Genomic DNA, 19,462 nt, shown 5'->3' with positions numbered 1-19,462 from the left:
ATATATTCTATATTAAAAAATATGTGAACAAAATAAGAGCAAATTATTGCAGTTATAATATTGAGTAAAATAATTGGTATCTTAATTCTGTAATTATATATATACACACACATATAGTGTACACATACCATTTTATTAAAATATTTCAGAGCTTGCTAAAGAAATGAATGAATTCACATCTAGGGTAGAAGGTATAGAAAATGATCTCAGAATTCCTTACTGTATAAGAAAACAAAGGAGCCACCCCAAACCACTGGTGTTATGTAAACAGGACCCAAAAGTTAACATGAAGGATTCCCAGTGGCAAAGCGTATAACATTTTCAGCATCAAATAGTGATTAAAGAATTAAATTCATTAAAGAATTAAAACAAATAAACATGTTTTAAAAATACATTTTTATCACTATTTTAAAGATTTTATTTTTTCTTTTTCTCCCCAAAGCCCCCCCGTACATAGTTGTGTATTTTTTAGTTGTGGGTCCTTCTAGTTGTGGCATGTGGGACGCCACCTCAGCATGGCTTGATGAGTGGTGCCATGTCCACACACAGGCTTCAAACCAGTGAAACCCTGGGCCGCCGAAGTGGAGCGTGAGAACTTAACCACTCGGCCACGGGGCCGGCCCCTACCACTATTTTTAAAAAATAACCTTACATTCGGAGGATGATAGAAGACCAAAACAACACACTAAAAAAGGGGAAAATAAAGGGGAATGAATTAAGATCTTTTTTTCTATCTAAACTTTTCCTCCATGAACTTTCTAATAAAAACATAATGAAAGAAAAGGGGAATAGAAGTGGAACATGACCTAAATTGAGGCAATAATTATATGACTGTAGGACCCCATAGGTGACAGGTACATGATGAATGTCCTAATGGGTGGGTCCAGAGGTCCACAGGGAAATACAAGAACCTACAAATATTTGCTGGAGGGGAGATGAGGGAGGTTCATGGATTAAAAATGATTGTGACTCTGGGTGATTTCTGTTGTATCTGTGTGATGGGTTCATGTGGTTTGTATCTTTACCCTCTTCTCTTTTGTAGATGTTTGAAAAGGTCTGTATTAAAGTTGGAAAGTATTTGTTGCAATAATTGACAAATACTGAGTTTGTTGACCGTTTGCTATAAGTTTGTTCTTTTATTCTCTACAGCACCATACTTTATTTTGCATACTTAACCCTGTTATTTTCAGATAAGCGTTCACTGAAATCTCTTCATATTTAGTCTTTTCCTCACCATTTTTCCTAAGCCAGCACTAACAATTTAAATGTCTTCATTATCAGGAGAAGGAAGTGAAAAAAGCAAAGCCAGCCACAAAAGTAGAGTTGCAAAGTACAGAACGCAAGACCCAACCAAGTGGGTTGGTGTTTTCTGCTCTGAGCAATTTTTTACTTGTATTATCACACCAACAAATCCAGGTTGGTTTCTGCAATATTCTCAATTTTTACAAAAATCAGCTTCCAATGAAAACACTATACAGGCAGGCAAAACACATCTATTGTTTAGGAGTAATACCTGGGCTCCCAGTCACAGGCCTTAGCAATAAAGATGCAGTTTACTAAGGGGACACCACCTCATGCACAACTTTTATTTCTTCCAAAATTACTGGGTATTGGTTGTTTTGCCTTTCTTTTATTTTTTCTTTTTGTATTACAGTGGTTAAATATTAGTAGCACTTAAAAATTGGTCAGAAATAAGATCGCAATGCTGCATGCCACCATTTTTGTTCAGTATATTTCAGGCATAGTCCATCAACAAGATGAAATACAGTCCTGGATGTATTTATGGAAATCACAAAATCACATGCCTAACATTCAGAAAGGATGCAGGTGCATAATTGCTAAACGCTATAAATAAAATGAATTCTTATTAATACTAGTATTTAATATATATACAAATGCTATGTTTAACAAGTAGTAATTGGAGCCACCCCGGTGGCTGAGTTGTTAAGTTCACACGCTCCGCTTCTGCGGCCCAGGGTTTTGCCAGTTTGGATCCTGGGCGTGGACATGGTGCCCCTCATCAAGCCACGCTGAGGTGGCATCCCACATGCCACAACTAGAAGGACCCACAACTAAAAATATACAACTTTGTAACAAGGGGCTTTGGGGAGAAAAAGGAAAAATAAAAATTTTTAAAAGTAGTAATTTAGAATTTTTTCTAGAGATGGTGTTTAAAAATATGACGAGCAAAAAATATGAAAGATATGCTTAATTATGCGATTCAACCATAAAATCACAGAAATGTAGAAGAAACATTGAAAGAAAATGCATGACTTAAAAAAAGATCTAAATAAAGCAGAAACAAGCCATGGTCCCACATGGGAAGCTTTAACATTGTAAATAAATCCACAAAATAAATAAAAGTATGCTCAAATACTGTAACTTATATCCAAATAATAATATTTACAAGTTTCCTGAGCTAGTAAAAAAGAAAAGAAATAAATGAAATTGAGTTTAATGCGAGGATTAATTCTATCAGTTATTAAAAAAAATGCAATTATATCTTGTTTTAGCCAATAATTAGAGAGTAAAATTGAGGCGATGGAATAGATTATGAACAGATGTACAAAACGTTGCAAAGTATTTGATATGTAGGGAGATGTGCAGGTAAATAGAAAGAGAGAGATAAAATTGGATAGATTTTTTTATATATAAGATAGACAAAAATTTACAGGTATGAAAAACAGTAAGAACTTAGTGTGAGTAAAAATGAACTTAAAAATTAGTTGGAAAATGAAAGTTTATTCAATACATGTTATTAAAATATTTACATACATTTGAAAAATAAAGCTAAATTTCTACTGCATGCCATTCAGACAAATAAAAACAGTTATATACGTTTTAAAATTTTAAAAATACGGGCTGGCCGAGGGGTTAACTTCGCGTGCTCCGCTGCAGGCGGCCCAGTGTTTCGTCAGTTCGAATCCTGGGCGCGGACATGGCACTGCTCATCAAACCACACTGAGGCAGTGTCCTACATGCCACAACTAGAAGGACCCACAACTAAGAATATACAACTACGTATCAGGGAACTTTGGGGAGAAAACAGAAAAAAATAGAATCTTTAAAATTTTAAAAATAAAAACGTATATAAATACAAAAATCTAAATCTAACAAATAAACCCTATGGGAGTGTATATATTCTTTGAAATCATGATTGTGCTAAGTACTTACTAAGCAATGTATAAAACAGAAGACATACAGTACTTTAAACTTATTAGAATATGTGAAAATATACAACTTATATAAATGAAAGGCATGAAAAAGTTACAATGTAAAAATGCACAAAATAATGGAAAATACTTTACATAAGAACCACGGAAAGGGGAGGCCATCAATTATATTCTAAGAGCTCACCCTACTCAATGAGCTAAATGATCACATATTTTCTAACACTGAAAGTTATACAAATAAGCATTTCTGAAGAGAAAACAAATATAAAATGTGGTTTTTCTTAGAAATTATCAGGCAAATGAATAATAAATTTAAAAGGAGACACCATTTATATGTAAAAATACACTCATTTGCCAAATATTTAATTCAAGTTCACATCCTCACTCTGAGTAATAAATGGTCTTATTGGAATCTCACATGACCTTATCTAGAGAAACATAAAATGAATTAATTATGGTTTCCCAGTTGGAAAATGTGTATAACGGTTTAAGAGTAGGATCTTTCTGGTTTATAAAATATTATTAGATAAAAATGTCTTTTTTCGTTATCCACATTTAATTAGATATCAATTTTTATTTATTTTTTTGTGGGGAAGGTTGGCCCTGAGCTAACATCCATTGTCAATCTTCCTCTTTTTGCTTGAGGAAGATTGTTGTTGAGTGAACATCTGTGCCAACCTTCCTCTATTTTATGTGGGGTGCTGCCACAGTATGGTTTGATGAGTGATGATAGGTCTGTGCCCAGGATCCAAACCTGTGAACCCGGGCCACCAAAGTGGAACACACAAACTTAATCACTTTGCCACCGGCTGGCCCTGATATCAATTTTTTATATCTAATACCACCTGAATGTTAGATGTTTTCCAGACAATTAAATTAGGATTCATCAAACAAGAACTGTCTTCATTTTTGTAAAAATATTTCACTTATTTACATTAATAGGCAATAAATTATTAAAATATAATAAATTGTGTAATGGCATTAAAGTTTGGGAAACATTGGAATCTTGGTAAAATACAGATTAATTAAGAAAAGTAAATGCTAATGAATCAAAACATTTCTGGAAGGATATACAATAATTGATAACAGATCATTAACCCAGTGTCGTGAGTTTAGGGAAGTGGGACAGTGAAGGAGAAAAGAACATTTATTTTATATATATGCACATAACTTTGTTAAATTATTCCTTAGGAAAAAAGTAGAGGATTTATAACACCAATTGAAAAATTTAGGAAATAACTGGTAAAATTTTAAAAAAACACACATGGGCATGGATGTTAGCTCAGGGCCAGTCTTCCTCAGCAAAAAGAGGAGGATTGGGGGCAGATGTCAGCTCAGAGCTAATCTTCCTCAAAAAAACACAAAATTCATTAACAAATTCAACTAAGAGAAAGAGATATGAGGATTGCCCATGAATCATAATCATAATAAAGATAAATCATAAAAATGAATTTTAATAATAACTATATATTTCAATTGAGCAGGAGGGAGAACAACAGAGTTTGGGTAAATAACGTGGACACAAACATTCTGTGAATTCTGGTCCCACATGTCCTTTAAGAAATGCAGACATTCATGTACAAATAAAGTCCCATGTCATTTCTTTGATCAAATTGCTTTCTGTGAAGGCACAATGAGGAAGCATATTTTACTTCCTGGGAAAGTGGCAGGATAATCCCTACCAATAGCTCCTCTGACTGGGATCTTGGTGGCTAGAACAGACCAAGTTATTACTGCTTGTGAGTTGAGTTTGGGTAATGACTTTAGAAACTACAATGGATTCAAAGCAGCTGCTAATATCAGGGGAATATCAAAGAACCTTTACCACCAGTTAAATCACAAGGTCACATGTAGATTTTAATGTGGTAATATTATCTGATGATTCCTGCTCCCTAACCCCAGAAATTCAGAGAGGGCTATGACAGAGAAGGCAGAGGACAGACGTCAGACAGCCCAGGGACAGGAATGTTGGGTCTCCACTTTTTGGGAACCCTCAGAAAATATCCCTTCTGCATATATTTGTGTCCATGTTCTCACCTCAGGAAATAAGATTATATTTACACATAATACTTCTTAAAATGTTTTCTAAGCAATATCATATTTCTCTAAGAATCTCTCTTTTATATAAAAGTAAGTTCTACTTACCAAATGTCATTCCGTGCTGGGACAGCAGGCGTCGTGGTCAGATTTGGAGCATGTGTGTAAAGGGGGCATCTTATCTCTGAGATAAAGGTGTGGGTTCCATGATCTCATCTCCCTGCTGGGGAGTGATTATCATTTCATCTGGAAGTACAGGGACAGTGTCTGCATGGGGACTGGAGATTATCTCTAGAAAAAAAAATTGTAAAATGTACAAATTACTAGAAGCTATTAGTAGTGATTAATTACTTTAGAAAGAAAGAGAAGCAGGAACATCTAGGGGAAAACAAAGTTAAGTTGTCTGAAAAGTATCAGGTGGAGAAGACAGATGAGACAAGGACACTAAGGTATATGAAATAAGAGAAAGAAGCTTAGTCCAAGGTTGCACTGTGTTTCTGGCCAACCTGAGGATTTTGCCTCCCAAATACGATTCTTTTTCATTTCTGAGGACACTGCCCAATTGTAGCCTAGAAGGCAGAGGAAAAGAACTATTAAGTAATAATTGACAAAGTGTTACAAATGAACATGAAGAAAGTGAGGCAACTTTTATTTCCTACTTCAATAAATACCTCAATAAACACTTTTATTGAAACGTTCAATAAACATTTCAATAAAAAGCACCTAAAGTACATCACACATTATTCTCCATGTATGTGATGTATGAGGTGTGTGGGGGGAAGAACTTGCTCTATTGAAGTTGAGAAAAGCAGACATTAGACAATAGTGAATAAGGTATACAACACGCTATATGATGATTGGTGCCCTGGGGGGACAAAAGTTGGATTTGGGGAAGAGCAGGGAACGAGAGGGTGCAATATTAAATGGGGTAGTAACAGGAGACCTCATGGACAAGTGGATACTTCAGGCAAGACTTGAAAAAAGGTGAAGAATTGAGCCATGTGGCATTTTTGTGCATATGATACAAGCACAGGGATCAGCCAGGGTCATATCACATGCAAAGCCAGGTGCTGATGCCCATGGAACTAGATGAGTGAGGAAGGCAGAGTTTAAAAGAGGTTCAAGAGGAAAATGGGCTAGAGACCTGTGAAGCTCCTCAGGGTCTTGTAAAAATTTGGAATTTTCTCTAAGTAAAATGAGGAGCCTTTCCAGGGTTTTGATCAAGGATGGACATTACCTGAGCCAGCCTTGATGGCCTGGTGGTTAAAGCTCAGTGTGCTCCACTTTGGCGGCCTGGGTTCAGTTCCTGGGAATGGAACCACATTACTCATCTGTCGGTAGCCATACTGTGGTAGCAGCTCACACAGAACTAGAACGACTTACAACTAGAATATACATCTATGTACTGGGGCTTTGGGGAAAAAAAAGAGAGGAGAAGATTGGTAACAGATGTTAGCTTAGAGCAAATCTTTCTCAAGGGGGAAAAAAAAGATGGACATTACCTGATTCATACTTTGAAAGGGTCATGTTGGCTGGAGAGTTGAGAATAGACTGAAAAAGAATAAGCATAGGATAAAGAAGATCAGATAGATGCAGAAACCGAGGTAGAGGATGGTGGCTCTAATTGGGCTGGGGGCAGGCATGGTGATGAAAAGTGGTCAGATTCATGATGTATATTGAAAGCAGACCCAATCAGATTTTCTGTAGGCCTGGTTCTGAGGTATGAGAAAAATGAGTCAAGGATGACCCTTAGATTTTTAGAAAGCTGTGGCCAGAGCAGAGTTAAAAGAAAGCTCACACTGACAACAGCAATTGCTGGTGAGGATGTGGAGTAATAGGAACTCTCATCATTGCTGGTGGGGATGGAAAATGGTACAGCCACTTTGGAAGACAGTCTGGCAGGTTTTTACAAATCTAAACATACACTTACCATACAATCCAGCAATCGCATCCCTTGGTATTTACCCAAGGAAGCTGAAAATTTATGTCCACACAAAAATCTGCACATATCTATTTATAGTGGCTTTATTCAAAATTGCCAAAACTAGGAAGCAACCAAGATGTCCTTCAGTAGGTGAATGGATAAACAAACTGTGGTACATCCAGAAAATAGAATATTATTCAGCACTAAAAAGAAGTGAGCTATCAAGCCATGAAAAGACATAGAAGAAACTTAACTGCATATTACTAAGTCAAACTGAAAAGGCTATATACTGTATGATTCCAACTATATGACATTCTGGAAAAGGTGAAACTATGGAGACAGTATAAAGATCAGTGGTTGTGAGGGGTTAAGAGGGAGGGAGGGAGGAATAGGTGGAGAATTTTTAGGGCAATGATATGGAGAAATCTTAGGGCAGTGAAACTAATCTGTATGCATTGAACTATAATGGTACATGTCACTATACCTTTATTCAAACCCATAAAATGTACACCAAGAGTGAACCCTAAAGCAAACCAGGGTCTTTGGGTGATGTCACCAGAGGTTCACCAGTTGTAACAAATACACCACTCTAATGGGGGATGTTGATAATTGGGGAGGCTATGCATGTGCGGGCATGAGGTATATGGGAAATCTCTGCACCTTCCTATCAATTTTGCTGTGAACCTAAAACTGCTCTAAAAAAATAAAGTTTAAATTTTTTTTTTTTTGAGGAAGATTAGCCCTGAGCTAACTACTGCCAATCCTCCTCTTTTTGCTGAGGAAGACAGGCCGTGAGCTAACATCCATGCCCATCTTCCTCTACTTTATACGTGGAACGCCTACCACAGCATGGCCTTTGCCAAGCGGTGCCATGTCTGCAGCCAGGATCCGAACCGGCGAACCCTGGGCCGCCAAGAAGAACGTGCAAACTTAACCACTGCGCCACCCGGCCAGCCCCTACCCAAAAATTTTTTTAAAAAAGAAAGCTCAGGAGAAGTGTGAAGGCGTTAAGTCTGTGGTATCTACTAGATGTCCAGGAATAGGTTGCAGATAGATCATTAGATAATTATCACCGGATTTCTGGAAGGAGATACACACTTGGAAGTTTTGAGCTTATATTTACAACCACGTCATTGCACAAGATCACCAAGAGAATGTGTATAGACCACAAAGAGAGAAATGACTGAGGATTGAGCTCTTGTTCTTCACAGTATTAAGGGAATGCGTTTTTTTTCTAAAGCCATTATATTCAGTGAAGAATACACAAAAAAAATCAGTGTTGTCAAAAGCCAATGAAAATAACTTTAAGGAAAATCTTAGATTTTCATTATTGTTTAGAAATTCATTAATGACAAAGTTGTGAAGATAAAAACTCTCATTTGAATGAGAACTAGTCATGTGTCACTTAACAATGGGGCTACATTCTGAGAAATGTGTCTACTACACAGTAAGCTATATGGTACTACCTTATGGGACCACCATGGGAAATACAGTCCATCGTTGACTGAAATATCATTATGCACTCATATGACTACACAGGAGTTGAGGTAACAGAAACAGAGAGAAAAAGTTCATAGAAGTCTAACCATAAAGAGTGAGGGAGAGAAATGGTAGAACAGAAAATGTACTAGATCATAGAGTGAAGGGTAGTTATTTCATGAAGTACACGAAATCTATCAATGTTACTTGTAAAAGAGATTAAGAGACTAAAGATCAGTGGTGGGTGGCTTATTAGTCAAGAAATTTGATAAACCAAGAACAAAACCCCTCAGAAGCTAAGACATGGGGAAGTAATCCTTAGGTGGCATTAAAGGAGGGATTGACCCTAAACTGAGGGGAGGCATCATTTCCATTTCAACAGAATGGAGCCCACAAGAGATTTATTTTAGATTTAGGAGGCAGAGGGTGTTGTCAAAAAAGAATCAAATAATTTTCTATTCTGTGTAAAGGTGGCAGAATGTTAATATAGACAGAAGTAATCCTGGAGGAACTTTATAAAGTAATAGATAGATTTATTTGGCATTCTTACGATTTTAGTGATTATAATGAGCAAGGAATACCAAACTGCACAGGCAAGGAACAGAAGAGGGGAAGGGGGTGCCAGAACAGATGACAGCTGAGGGATTCATGTAAAGTCCTTGACCAGAATTTGGGAAGATTTTAAGGGATAGATCAGTGATGACAGCTCTTTGAGTAGATGGACTGAACTATTTAGAGATAATTAGGACAACTCAGGCTACAAGTCCTAGATTATCTGGACATTCCTCAACTAAGTGACATGAGGTTTGAAGGTGGTGGAAATTAGTAGACTAACCAGTACTAACCAAAATATTGAGTTTTTTTTAGCCAACAGGAGCAGTAAATGTTACAGCAGTGATTGCTGAGCCCAGGGAGTTACATGGCTCTAGGGAAGCTCCTCAAACCCCACTGTTTAGGGATTTTTATCGAGGTGTCATTATACCGGCATGGTTGACTAAATCATTAGCCATTGGTGACTGAACTCTATCTTCAGCTCCTTCTCCCCAGATGTCAGGGGTGAAGCTTAAAGTTCTAACCTTCCAATGTTTGGTGACCAGCTCTCATCCTGAAGCTCTTTACTGGCCTCCACCCTGAGTCATCTCATTATCATACAAAAGACACTCTTATCACTCAGGAAGTTCCAAGGGTTTTAGAAGCTCTGTGCCAGGAACTTGGACAAATACCAAATATTTACTTTTTTATTCTACCACAGATGGAAATGCAGATTATGCAACAACTGTAGAGAGACGTATTCTCTGACATCATACTGTCTCCTCCCAGGCCCTCATGAAAGTTATCTACCCCTTCACACTGGCAGAGCTCAATTCTGTTTTCAACCCATCCCATACAGTGAATAAACTTCTTCAGATTAAAGGTGACTTAAACAATAAGACTTTTATTATTGCACAAACTAGAGCAATGTGACGCAAAGAGATCAAAGGTCAGTGACTTGGAGACTAGAAAATCTATCAAAAAAAAAAAAAATCACACAAGACCAACGATGCCATGAAGGAAGCAAAACTTTACAAGCCACCAGCAGTTCCCAGACTGGGTCCTTGGGCCCAAAGTAGGTCAGGTCCACACCAAAACCTGTCAGAGAGAACACAAACATCTGTCTTCTCTGAGCATGCTGTGGTGAATGATGCATGCCACAAGGACCTGCCAGGTGGTAGAGGTGAGACAACTTCTACCATAGCACCTGGCAATGGCAAGGGTCCTGAGCAGGTTAAAATATGAAATGCAGCTCCTGAAAACTTCTCACATACCTGGAACTCATGGCGGACAGCTCCTCACAGAGGCTCTCTAGTGACATCACACTAAACAAAGAGATAGCACATTCCCCGAAGATCTAAGGCCAATAGCTTATGCAGTATTTCTCATGCTCAATGAGTTTAGATCTTTGGCTAAAGGCTTTCCCACATTTGCCAAATTCAGAAAATTATCCTGGTTGTGAAGTTTTTGGCATTGAATCAGAGGAGACTGTTAACAGTATGCTTTCTCATGTTGGCTGCACTCTTGAGGCCTTTACCTAGTGTGAAGTTTATGGTGTTGAATGAGGCTGTAGTTTTGGCTAAAGGACTTTCCACATTCACTGCACTCATAAGGCCTTTCTCCAGTGTGAATTCTCCGATGTAGAATGAGGCTGAAGCTTTGGCTAAAGGATTTCCCACATTCGCTGCACTCATAAGGCCTTGCTCCTGTATGAACTCTTCTGTGTTGAATGAGGCTAGAGCTTTGTCTAAAGGATTTCCCACATTCACTGCACTCATATGGCCTTTCTCCAGTGTGAACTCTCCGGTGCTGAATGAGGATGGAGCTTTGGCTAAAAGATTTCCCACATTCACCACATTCATAAGGCCTTGCTCCAGTGTGAATTCTCTGATGTTGAACAAGGCTGGAACTTTGTCTAAAGAATTTACCACATTCAGCACACTCATAAGGCCTTGCTCCAGTGTGAATTCTCTGGTGCCGAACAAGTTTGGATTTGCACCCAAAAGCTTTCCCACATTCACTGCACTCATAAGGTCTTTCTCCTGTGTGGATACGCTGGTGCTGAACAAGTTTATATTTGAACCTGAAGGACTTCTCACATTCACTACACCCAAAAGGCCTTTCTCCAGTGTGGACTGTCTTATGCTGAACAAATGTGTGCTTGTAACTGAAGGTTTTCCCACATTCACTGCACTCATACAGTCCTTCTCCAGTGTGGATTCTCTGGTGCTGAATAAGCGTACGTTTGCGGCGGAAGGCTTTCCCACATTCACCACACTTGTAAGGACTTTTTCCACTGTGAAGAGCCTCCTCAAGCTCAGTACTGTTATGTATACTCAGTATCGCTTTGGGAGTAGCCTGGTGCTGGAGAAGGCCCCCGTTGACCAAGAAGTCCTTTCCAACCTCTCGACAGGTGAAAGGATTCCATGACGAATGGCTTCCAGAGCTCTTCACAAAGGAGGCCCTGTCTACGTCCTTGCTGTAGGGTTTTTTCCTACTGTGCTCCTTCTGGTGTTGGTGAAGATCCACACGGAAACAGAACTGTTTCCCACATACCACACATGTGTAAGATTTCTGTCCAATATATATTCCTTGATGCTCAGTCAGGTACAAAATATCTTTCATGACAGGAACACACATCTCACAAAGATGAGCCTTCTGAGTTGACTGATCTGGCTTCGAAGCCCTGATTTGTGGCATTCTTTCCAGAGAAACACTCTGTCCAGAAGGTGCATCCTCATTCTCTATGCCACACAAACAACCTGAAAACAGAGAAATGCCAGTGAAATACACGTTGTCTTTGGGGACAAGTGGCAACCACATCACAAATATGTGTCTGACATACTAAAGAATGAATGCATGAGGTTGTTTTCAGGATGAGGGAGTTGGAGTGAGGATAAAGGGCTGCTCTACAGTACTAGGACTCTAATAAAAGGTCACAGAAATAGGGAGGCCTCACAATACGAATGGCATTAAGCAAGGGACGCATAAAGTGAGGGAGAGGCAGGCAGAGTTTCCAACTTATTCCTCTGAGAATCACCTTCAGCAGGGCCTTAGTTGCTGCTGCCATGGGAGCACTGTGCAGAAGTTTTTGTCCAGGAACAGAAGAATCTGATTGTAAATGAGTAGCTGGTGGTCAAGGACTATTAAGGATATATGCACACCACCTGTTATGCATGAGCCAATGTTGGAGAACACTGCAGAGGCAGCAGTGGAGAGGAACGGGTAACCAGTGAAGGCAGGCAAGTTGGGAACAGCCAGGGGCTAGAAGTAGAATATAAATGACAAGTTGGCCAAGTATAAAGAACGGGGAAAGAGAGTTAGAAATGAGGTGTGGCCACCAGCAATGGCACCAAAACACTAGTTAGAACAGGTTCCTAGTATAATGTGAACAGAACCCTTGATGTCATGTCCTCCCTCAGCTGCCACTCAGCAGGGCCAGGCCCCCTCTAGCCCATCTTGCCATGGTGGGAGTGATATCCATTTTATGAAGCACCCAGAACTCTCTCCCCTCCCAACCTGAGTTGAGCAATTATACAGGACTTGGATAATGTAAGTCCTAAGAGAAAGGCAGGACAGGTAAGTGCCTAGTGCCAGCCCAGAGCAACTTACCACATGACAGACCACAGGAAAGAAAACTAAATGTTACAAAAATAACCTCAGATGAGATTATTTGAACAGCCTGAGGTGCATGTAAGTAGTGACCATGTCAGTGATGGCAATTTCCAGCACAGGCAGGCATGAAGAACTGTTAGTTGGAAGAAAAGAACAAAACCTGAACTATGTAGGTACCATGGATCTGGAAAGTCACCCAGCTGGGGAGGGGGCAAGTGAGGTGGGATCCATCTGGCTGATTGCAAGACTACGCAGAAGGATTACCCAAAATCCTTCCCTATTAGGCCTCAGGGTAGCAGGTATTGGGGCTGCAGAGAGAGAAGAGGGCAGTACAAACACTCCAGCCCTACCAACACAGCAATGACCCACAGAACTAGGAAAGGAAGGAGTGCCATGGTCTGGATGTAAGGACAGAGCAGCCCCTAGGGAAAAGCAGAAAGGCAAAGTCTATCTTAGGTCATGGGGAAGGAGTCTTACCTAGTGAGGATATGAGTGCCAAGTTCTCCAGCATCACATCCTGGTACAGGTGTCTCTGAGCCTCATCAAGGAGCCTCCATTCCTCCCAGGAGAAGTACACAGCCACATCCTCCCAAGTCACATTGCCCTGTCATGATGAGGACAGATGAAACCACAGCCTCTCTCCTGAGGACACACAATCCATCCCCTTGACATCTACCCCATGCCCATCCTCCTCCCAAGCTCCTCACCTTAGAGGAGATACCAGGAACTGATGTGACTGGTGCTGCTCTCTCCTTATGCTTCCATTAATCAATGTACCCAGCCCTCAGGAACTACAGGCAGGTAGGCAGAAAGAGGCCATCCAAGGTCAGGGACAGGACTGCAGGGCCCCATACCTTCCTTCCAGGCAATTTCCTTGGGGTCTTCCATATGGGTCACACATCACCCTTAAGTCTTCAGTACCAGGGCTCAGAGGCCATCAATTCACGCTCGCTCTCTCTCTACAAGCACCTCTCTCACATCTTCAGACCCCACAGTTGCCTCCCACAGTCACTGCCAACTCCCTGCCCCACACCAGAGTCATCTCCCTGGACTCACACATGGACTTAGCACATGGCATTGAGAGAGCTTGGCAAATTCAAACATGATCCAGCACTACCCAAGACATCCAACAGATCTCAACACCAGGGGGAACCCTGGATGCTGCTTTGAAGGACTCTCTGCCTCTCTCTAGTCCTTGTTTCAACATTAGTCACACACACCCAAATGTGAATTTCAGATACCCATGGCCCTCTTCCCCTTCTACTCTGCATTTGCTGCCCCCTCAGCAGCCACGATCCTCTTCTCTCCACATAACCTTCATTGTAAGCCCAGCAACACTGGTACTCACACCAGGCATAGTGATTCTCACAGATGAGCACATTTGCCCATGACCTTATCCACCAGCAAGACTGAAACACTCCCCAAATCCCATCAAAGCTCACCATAAAATTATAGTAAATCCATCTTATCTCAATTTGTCCTGTGCCTCCAAACCTGCCTCATGTTTACTCTCCCCTTGGAAGTCTTTGCCACCTGTCAAGACTATCCTCCCCACACATACTCCTTTCACAGCTACTTCTCTCCCATGTGTGTTTATGATGCTGATAACCCCAACCACGTGCCCAAGCAATAGACCTGGTCCTCACAACTCACACTCTTCTTTATGACCCACTAATAGCATTACCACCATGACCTGAATTCCTCTTCTAAATATGAATCACAGCTCCACCCTGGAACATACAATAGCCACCACTTTTGGATGTCTCCATGCTGAACCCCTCCTCAGACCTCTGGGTCCAGCTGCCCACTTAATGCCTCCACTCATTTGTTCTCCAAAATACCTCAGAATCTTAATATGGCCAAAAACAAAACTCCCAATAATCCCCATGAAAATCACTCCTACTACTGATTATCCCACCTGAAGCTTCCCCATCCCTCTATCTGCTAGAACCAAAACTTTACTGTCATCTCTGACTCTTGCCTTTCTCTTTCTTACCCTTAAAATCAGGAAATCTGGGTAACTATCCTTAGAAAAATGGATCCAGAATCCAACCATTTCTCCCACCTCCACAATCACCAATCTGGTCCATAAGCACTCATCTGAACTATTACAGTAGCCTCCTCCCTCACCTCCAAAGTCTGTTTTCCACTCTGCAACCAGATGGAATCTGTTCACACCTGAGTAAGATCACCTCCCTCCTCTGTTCCAAATCTCCCATTACCTCCAAAATAGATGCTCAGCCTCTCAGGCAACCACATTACAAGACTGATTCCTGTCCCCCTGCTCTTTGCTCCTACCTGAAAGGAGACCTACTATACCCTGTTCCCAGCTCAGCCACAGTACCAAGTATTTGCATATGTTGGTACCTGTTCCTGGGAAGATCTTCTCTAACTCTTTCCACTGGTGGCCAGAAACAGGAACTCCTCCAAACAGCCCTCAGCAGGAGTCTAGGGGATTTCTCCCAGGTCCCCAAAACCAAGGGCTAGGAGAACGCAAAGAGCCCCAGGACACCAGAATCCCAAAGCTCATATAGGTGGCGTCTGAATCAGTGAGGGCCTGGCACACTCTCCACTTCCCTGTGTAGGTTCCACAAATGCTTCTTCAGCCACAGGGACTGGTGGGCAGAAGCAAGCCACAGAAGCTGGAACCACGGGGTGTTTCAGTGAGCTCAAATCTCCCCTGTACCTCTGCCCAGCCCTGGAGACAAAGTGACCTTGGGCTGAATGCCTAGACTCTGTGTTTCACTCCTCAGCGCTGCCTCTTCCAAGTTCTATTATGGACGAAGACTCCGCTCCCTGAACCTCACCGTCCTCACGACCCCTTCCCGTCCGTTCTCTCCGAGCAGCTCTTGGAGAACTTTTTAAACCCCAACACGCACCGCGTCCCTCTCTGTTCACAGCCCTCCCGGCTGAAGCCCCTCGGACTGAAGGAGCAGCCCCTCCCCTGCCAGTCCAGGCTGGACCCCACCTCACACTGTTCCCTGCGGACACAACGTGGACCCGGGGCCCCTCCGCCCGGGACCCTCGCCCGCAGCCCGGCCCCGGGGCCTGGGCTGCAGGCCCGGGAGCAGCGCCCGCCCGAGGGCTGGAGCTCGGCCTGCGCTGCGGGCGGGGCAGCCCGGAGCCGAGCGCTCACCTGAGCCGGCTCCCTCCGCGCGGCCGCCGCCATCGGCCTCGGGGGCGGAGCGGGGCCGGGAGCGGCGGGAGACGAGGCGCCGGGCGCGGCGCTCCCTGGCCCGGGCCTGGCGCGGGGCCCCGGGCGGCGTCGCCGAGCCTCAGAGCCGCCTGGGCCGCGGGGACGGCGCCTCCTCCCGCGCCTCCTCCTCGTCCCCTCAGCCCCGACCCGGCGCTCCAGCGAAAACAGACCCGCGAGCAGCCAAAATGAGCGCCACCAGCGGAATGCCGGAAGTCCCACCCCACTCCCCCCGACCGGCCCCCCCCCCACCCCCCCGCGATGCGTACGCACACAACCGTCTTTATCCTGATCCTTCATTGGCTTAATCCTGATGTCTCTCGGCGCAGAGTCCTCTGCGTAGTGTAGTTCCCAGAGCTCTCAACTAGACCCTCCCAAAGGCCCGGGAGCACGGCGAGGGTTCTGATAGGTTGGGAGAGGCCTTCGCTACTTCTTGAACAAGGGGCTGCACGCACGTGTGTGGGGAGTGTTGTCTGCAAGCTATCAGCAAAAGTTTTTAGAATCATTATTTTAGGCCGCATGGAGCTCAGCAGCTCCCAGAAACTAAAAATATTTTAGACGCTCCCAGAGGCTACAGATACAAGTGGACAGATCATTCCATAAATTCATTCAGACATAAAATATGTACATTTTTATCTGTAAACTAATAAAGATCATCTTATTGTTCTTCATATATATGAAACCTGAAGCACTAGAGTCAGCTTTGTGAGTATCTCTATGTTCTGGCAAGAACAAGAGGAAAAGACTAGATAGGGCCATGATGGGAAGATAGAAGAGGGATGTTGAGCTGCGCTGAAGCAGATGGCCAAGGGTGAAGCTCTGCCTCTGGTTCCTACGGAAAACATCTCTCCTTCCTGTAGGTTCAGTGATTTTGTCCTACTCAGTGAGGAACACCGTTTTATCCATATACCATTTCTTTCTCCATATTCTAAGATATATTCAATTCCTTTCAGGAATCTGACAAGTATCCCAAATGGAGAATTAACAAACGCTATTTTCATATGGAACAGTGGCTGCAGTATTCATAGTCACAGCATATGTGCAAAGGAGGCATCTGAATCCCATGATCTCATCGCCTTGCTGGGAAATAATGATCATGGGAAATTCAGATTATCTCAGAAAGACAGTTGTGAAATGGAAATTACAGAAAGTTATTAATAATATGTATGTAGCTCTTTAAAGACGGTGGTGGAAAGCTCTGTGGAAGGGTGAAGGGTGAAAAAATGTAAGAACTCAGTGGAATTTGAGAAGTCATGGAAGTCTAAGAAGAGCTAGAATCCAGTTGAGCATGTGACTGTGCTGGAACCTTGGTCACTCTGAGGATATTGTCTCCAAAATGTGATTCTTTTTCTTTTATGAGCACGTTGAGCAATACTAGCTTGGAGGGAGAGTGAACGAGGACATTTAGAGTAGCCAGAAGAGTAGACACAAACAGGAAATCTCACATGTCGTGTTTATTCACTGCTCTAACGAATGTTCACTGAGCACGTCAAGAAACCATGTAGAATTGTATTTCTTACAACGAGTTATGCCAAATACTTAGTAAGCAGTGTAAAAAATAGGAGCTAAAAATAATTTAACCAAATCAGAGTATGCAAAAAGGTACAATCTATGTAAGATGAAAGACATCAAAAAATTGAAAAATAAAAAGACGAATTGAGTCCATAAAAATTCTTTGAGTCTCTGTGAATCATAGATGAACATGGCCTTCAAGAAAGGCAGTCATTCACAAACAAGTCAAGTCCCATCTCATTTTCTTGATTAGAGTAGTTACTGTGGAGGCACAATTAGGGACTAAGTTAGGTAAATCTTTCTTTCAGGGATAGTGATAGAAAAATGTCCACCCCACAGTCCTTCTGGAAGGGATTTAAGCAGTTAGAACTCTCTAAATTATCACTGCTCAAAAGCTGAGAGGATGCAATAGCTTTGGAAATCCCAACAAACCCAATGGATTCAAAGCAGGTACTAAGTTCAGGATCTAACAAAACACTTTTCCAATTGGTTACAGGGTCACATTTAGACCTTAACGTTCCTGGTCATTCCTGCTCGCCAGCTCTTGCAAACTTTTAATCACTTTTTTTATTTAACATGACTTCTATTGCTCTAAACAGGAGATCAAGTTTAGCTTCTTTGTACTGGCCAGAGATATTCACTACAAACATAATGTTATGGACACAATAAAGGGAACCCTGCACCCATAAACAAAAGAGAAAGAAGAAGGAGGTTTTCAGTCTTGTGCTTATCATTTTGTTTTAGAGACAAACTATTATAGACACCCACAGCACAGTGTGGTGTGGTTTATCTCTAGGATAAAAAAATCAAACAATGCACACACACATAAACACACACGCACACTGTATGATACATTTTTAAAACTATATTTTTCTGACACTTCAACACCCCTACAAACAGGCTGTGAGCACCTGGCCCAGATGACCAGGTGCACCAGTGTGATAAGGCTGGTCCCTGCCACAAGTTCCCCTTCTTGTCCTCCTGTGACTATGACCTAGTGACATCCAAACACACCAATAAAATCTCCTCATGCCTTCTGCTTGTCCACCTTGACCTCCAATAAAGACACTTGCCCAGGGTTCTCTCTGTCTCTGTCTGTCTGTCTGTCTCTCTCTCGCCGTCTCTCTGGGCTCCCTGGGCACTTCTCCCACCTGGCAAGATGGGCCAGGCCTCCCTCTTCTAGGACCTGTGAGTATAAGTTCTTTAATTTCATGTGCCTCTGCAAGGGTAATATCTGCCACCGTGTTGGAGTGATCCATAAAGACCCCACAAGGGCGACTTGCTCTCTCACTTACACCACCATTGGCCACGGGGATGGGACCATTCTAAACTCTGAGGAAGGTCACTGGGAGACGCCCTCGACTGCGCGGGGCTTACTGAGTGGCTCTCCCGATTGGCTTCACCGTCTGGGGCAGCTGCCTGCCTTGTTGGCGTTCTGTGCCCTGCTCTGCGCTGCCACTTCCTTCCAAGGGCTGCCAAGACTCTGCGTCCTAAGGTCCACATCCTGTCCAATCCCAGCAACGCACCCAGAATGCCGCTTCCCAGCCATGATCGGCAATAGGGGCTAATTATTCTCTATTTACATTCTGGGAGCTGAGTCACTGGGCCATGTGAATCGATACTTTTCCGCGCACCTCTGGTGATAGCGATTTCAGGAAGGACCGGGTCACGCTGGGTCACACATCACCCAGGTGCAAACCACGGCGCCTCGCCCAGAGCGCTGACGGTCCGGGGGCGGCGGCGGAGTGGGCGACCCGCACAGCTCAGCGTGTCCTCCCGTAGCACTTGGGAGGAGGGTAACTGGCTCTCCCCCCGCGACAGTCCTCCAGGGCCCTCCTAAGCGTCCAGGTTTCCCAGCCCTCCTCCGCGCCGCATCCCTCCTGCCGTCATTCTTGGTCCCCCGCTCCACTGAGGCGGATGGGGACAAACCAGAGAGGGAGACCACTGCGCACAGTGGGCCACTCGGACCACCCGGAGACGGTCAGGTAGACATTCAAG

At 42.8% G+C, this 19,462-nt stretch overlaps 1 protein-coding gene across 8 annotated transcripts in view; it reads right to left on the bottom strand.

The window, feature by feature from the left end:
• The window catches only part of LOC103553599 (zinc finger protein 134-like), a 59,686-nt gene extending 43,530 nt beyond the window's left edge, over positions 1-16,156 (bottom strand). For 2 of the 8 annotated variants that reach the window (XR_011522474.1, XR_011522475.1), the window contains exons 1-4: positions 15,896-16,156; positions 13,237-13,363; positions 10,419-11,906; positions 5,319-5,501 (exon numbers count right to left, since the gene is read on the bottom strand). Coding sequence is in view for 2 of the 8 variants with exons in the window: in XM_070558729.1 (XP_070414830.1) it covers positions 10,682-11,906; positions 13,237-13,363; positions 15,896-15,928 (1,385 nt within the window). In the remaining 6 variants the exon portion in view is untranslated. Of the gene's footprint in view, positions 1-112; positions 3,033-5,318; positions 5,502-10,028; positions 11,907-13,236; positions 13,364-13,466; positions 15,766-15,895 lie in introns of those variants that run through there. The other 6 variants (XR_011522472.1, XR_011522473.1, XR_011522476.1 and 3 more) reach the window with 5 other exon arrangements.
• Positions 16,157-19,462: the final 3,306 nt, after the last annotated feature.

Source organism: Equus przewalskii, chromosome 9 (assembly GCF_037783145.1).
Source record: "Equus przewalskii isolate Varuska chromosome 9, EquPr2, whole genome shotgun sequence".
NCBI classification, from domain to species: domain Eukaryota; kingdom Metazoa; phylum Chordata; class Mammalia; order Perissodactyla; family Equidae; genus Equus; species Equus przewalskii.
Note: the sequence above shows the minus strand (reverse complement) of the source record. Positions and strands in the feature narration are given on the sequence as shown.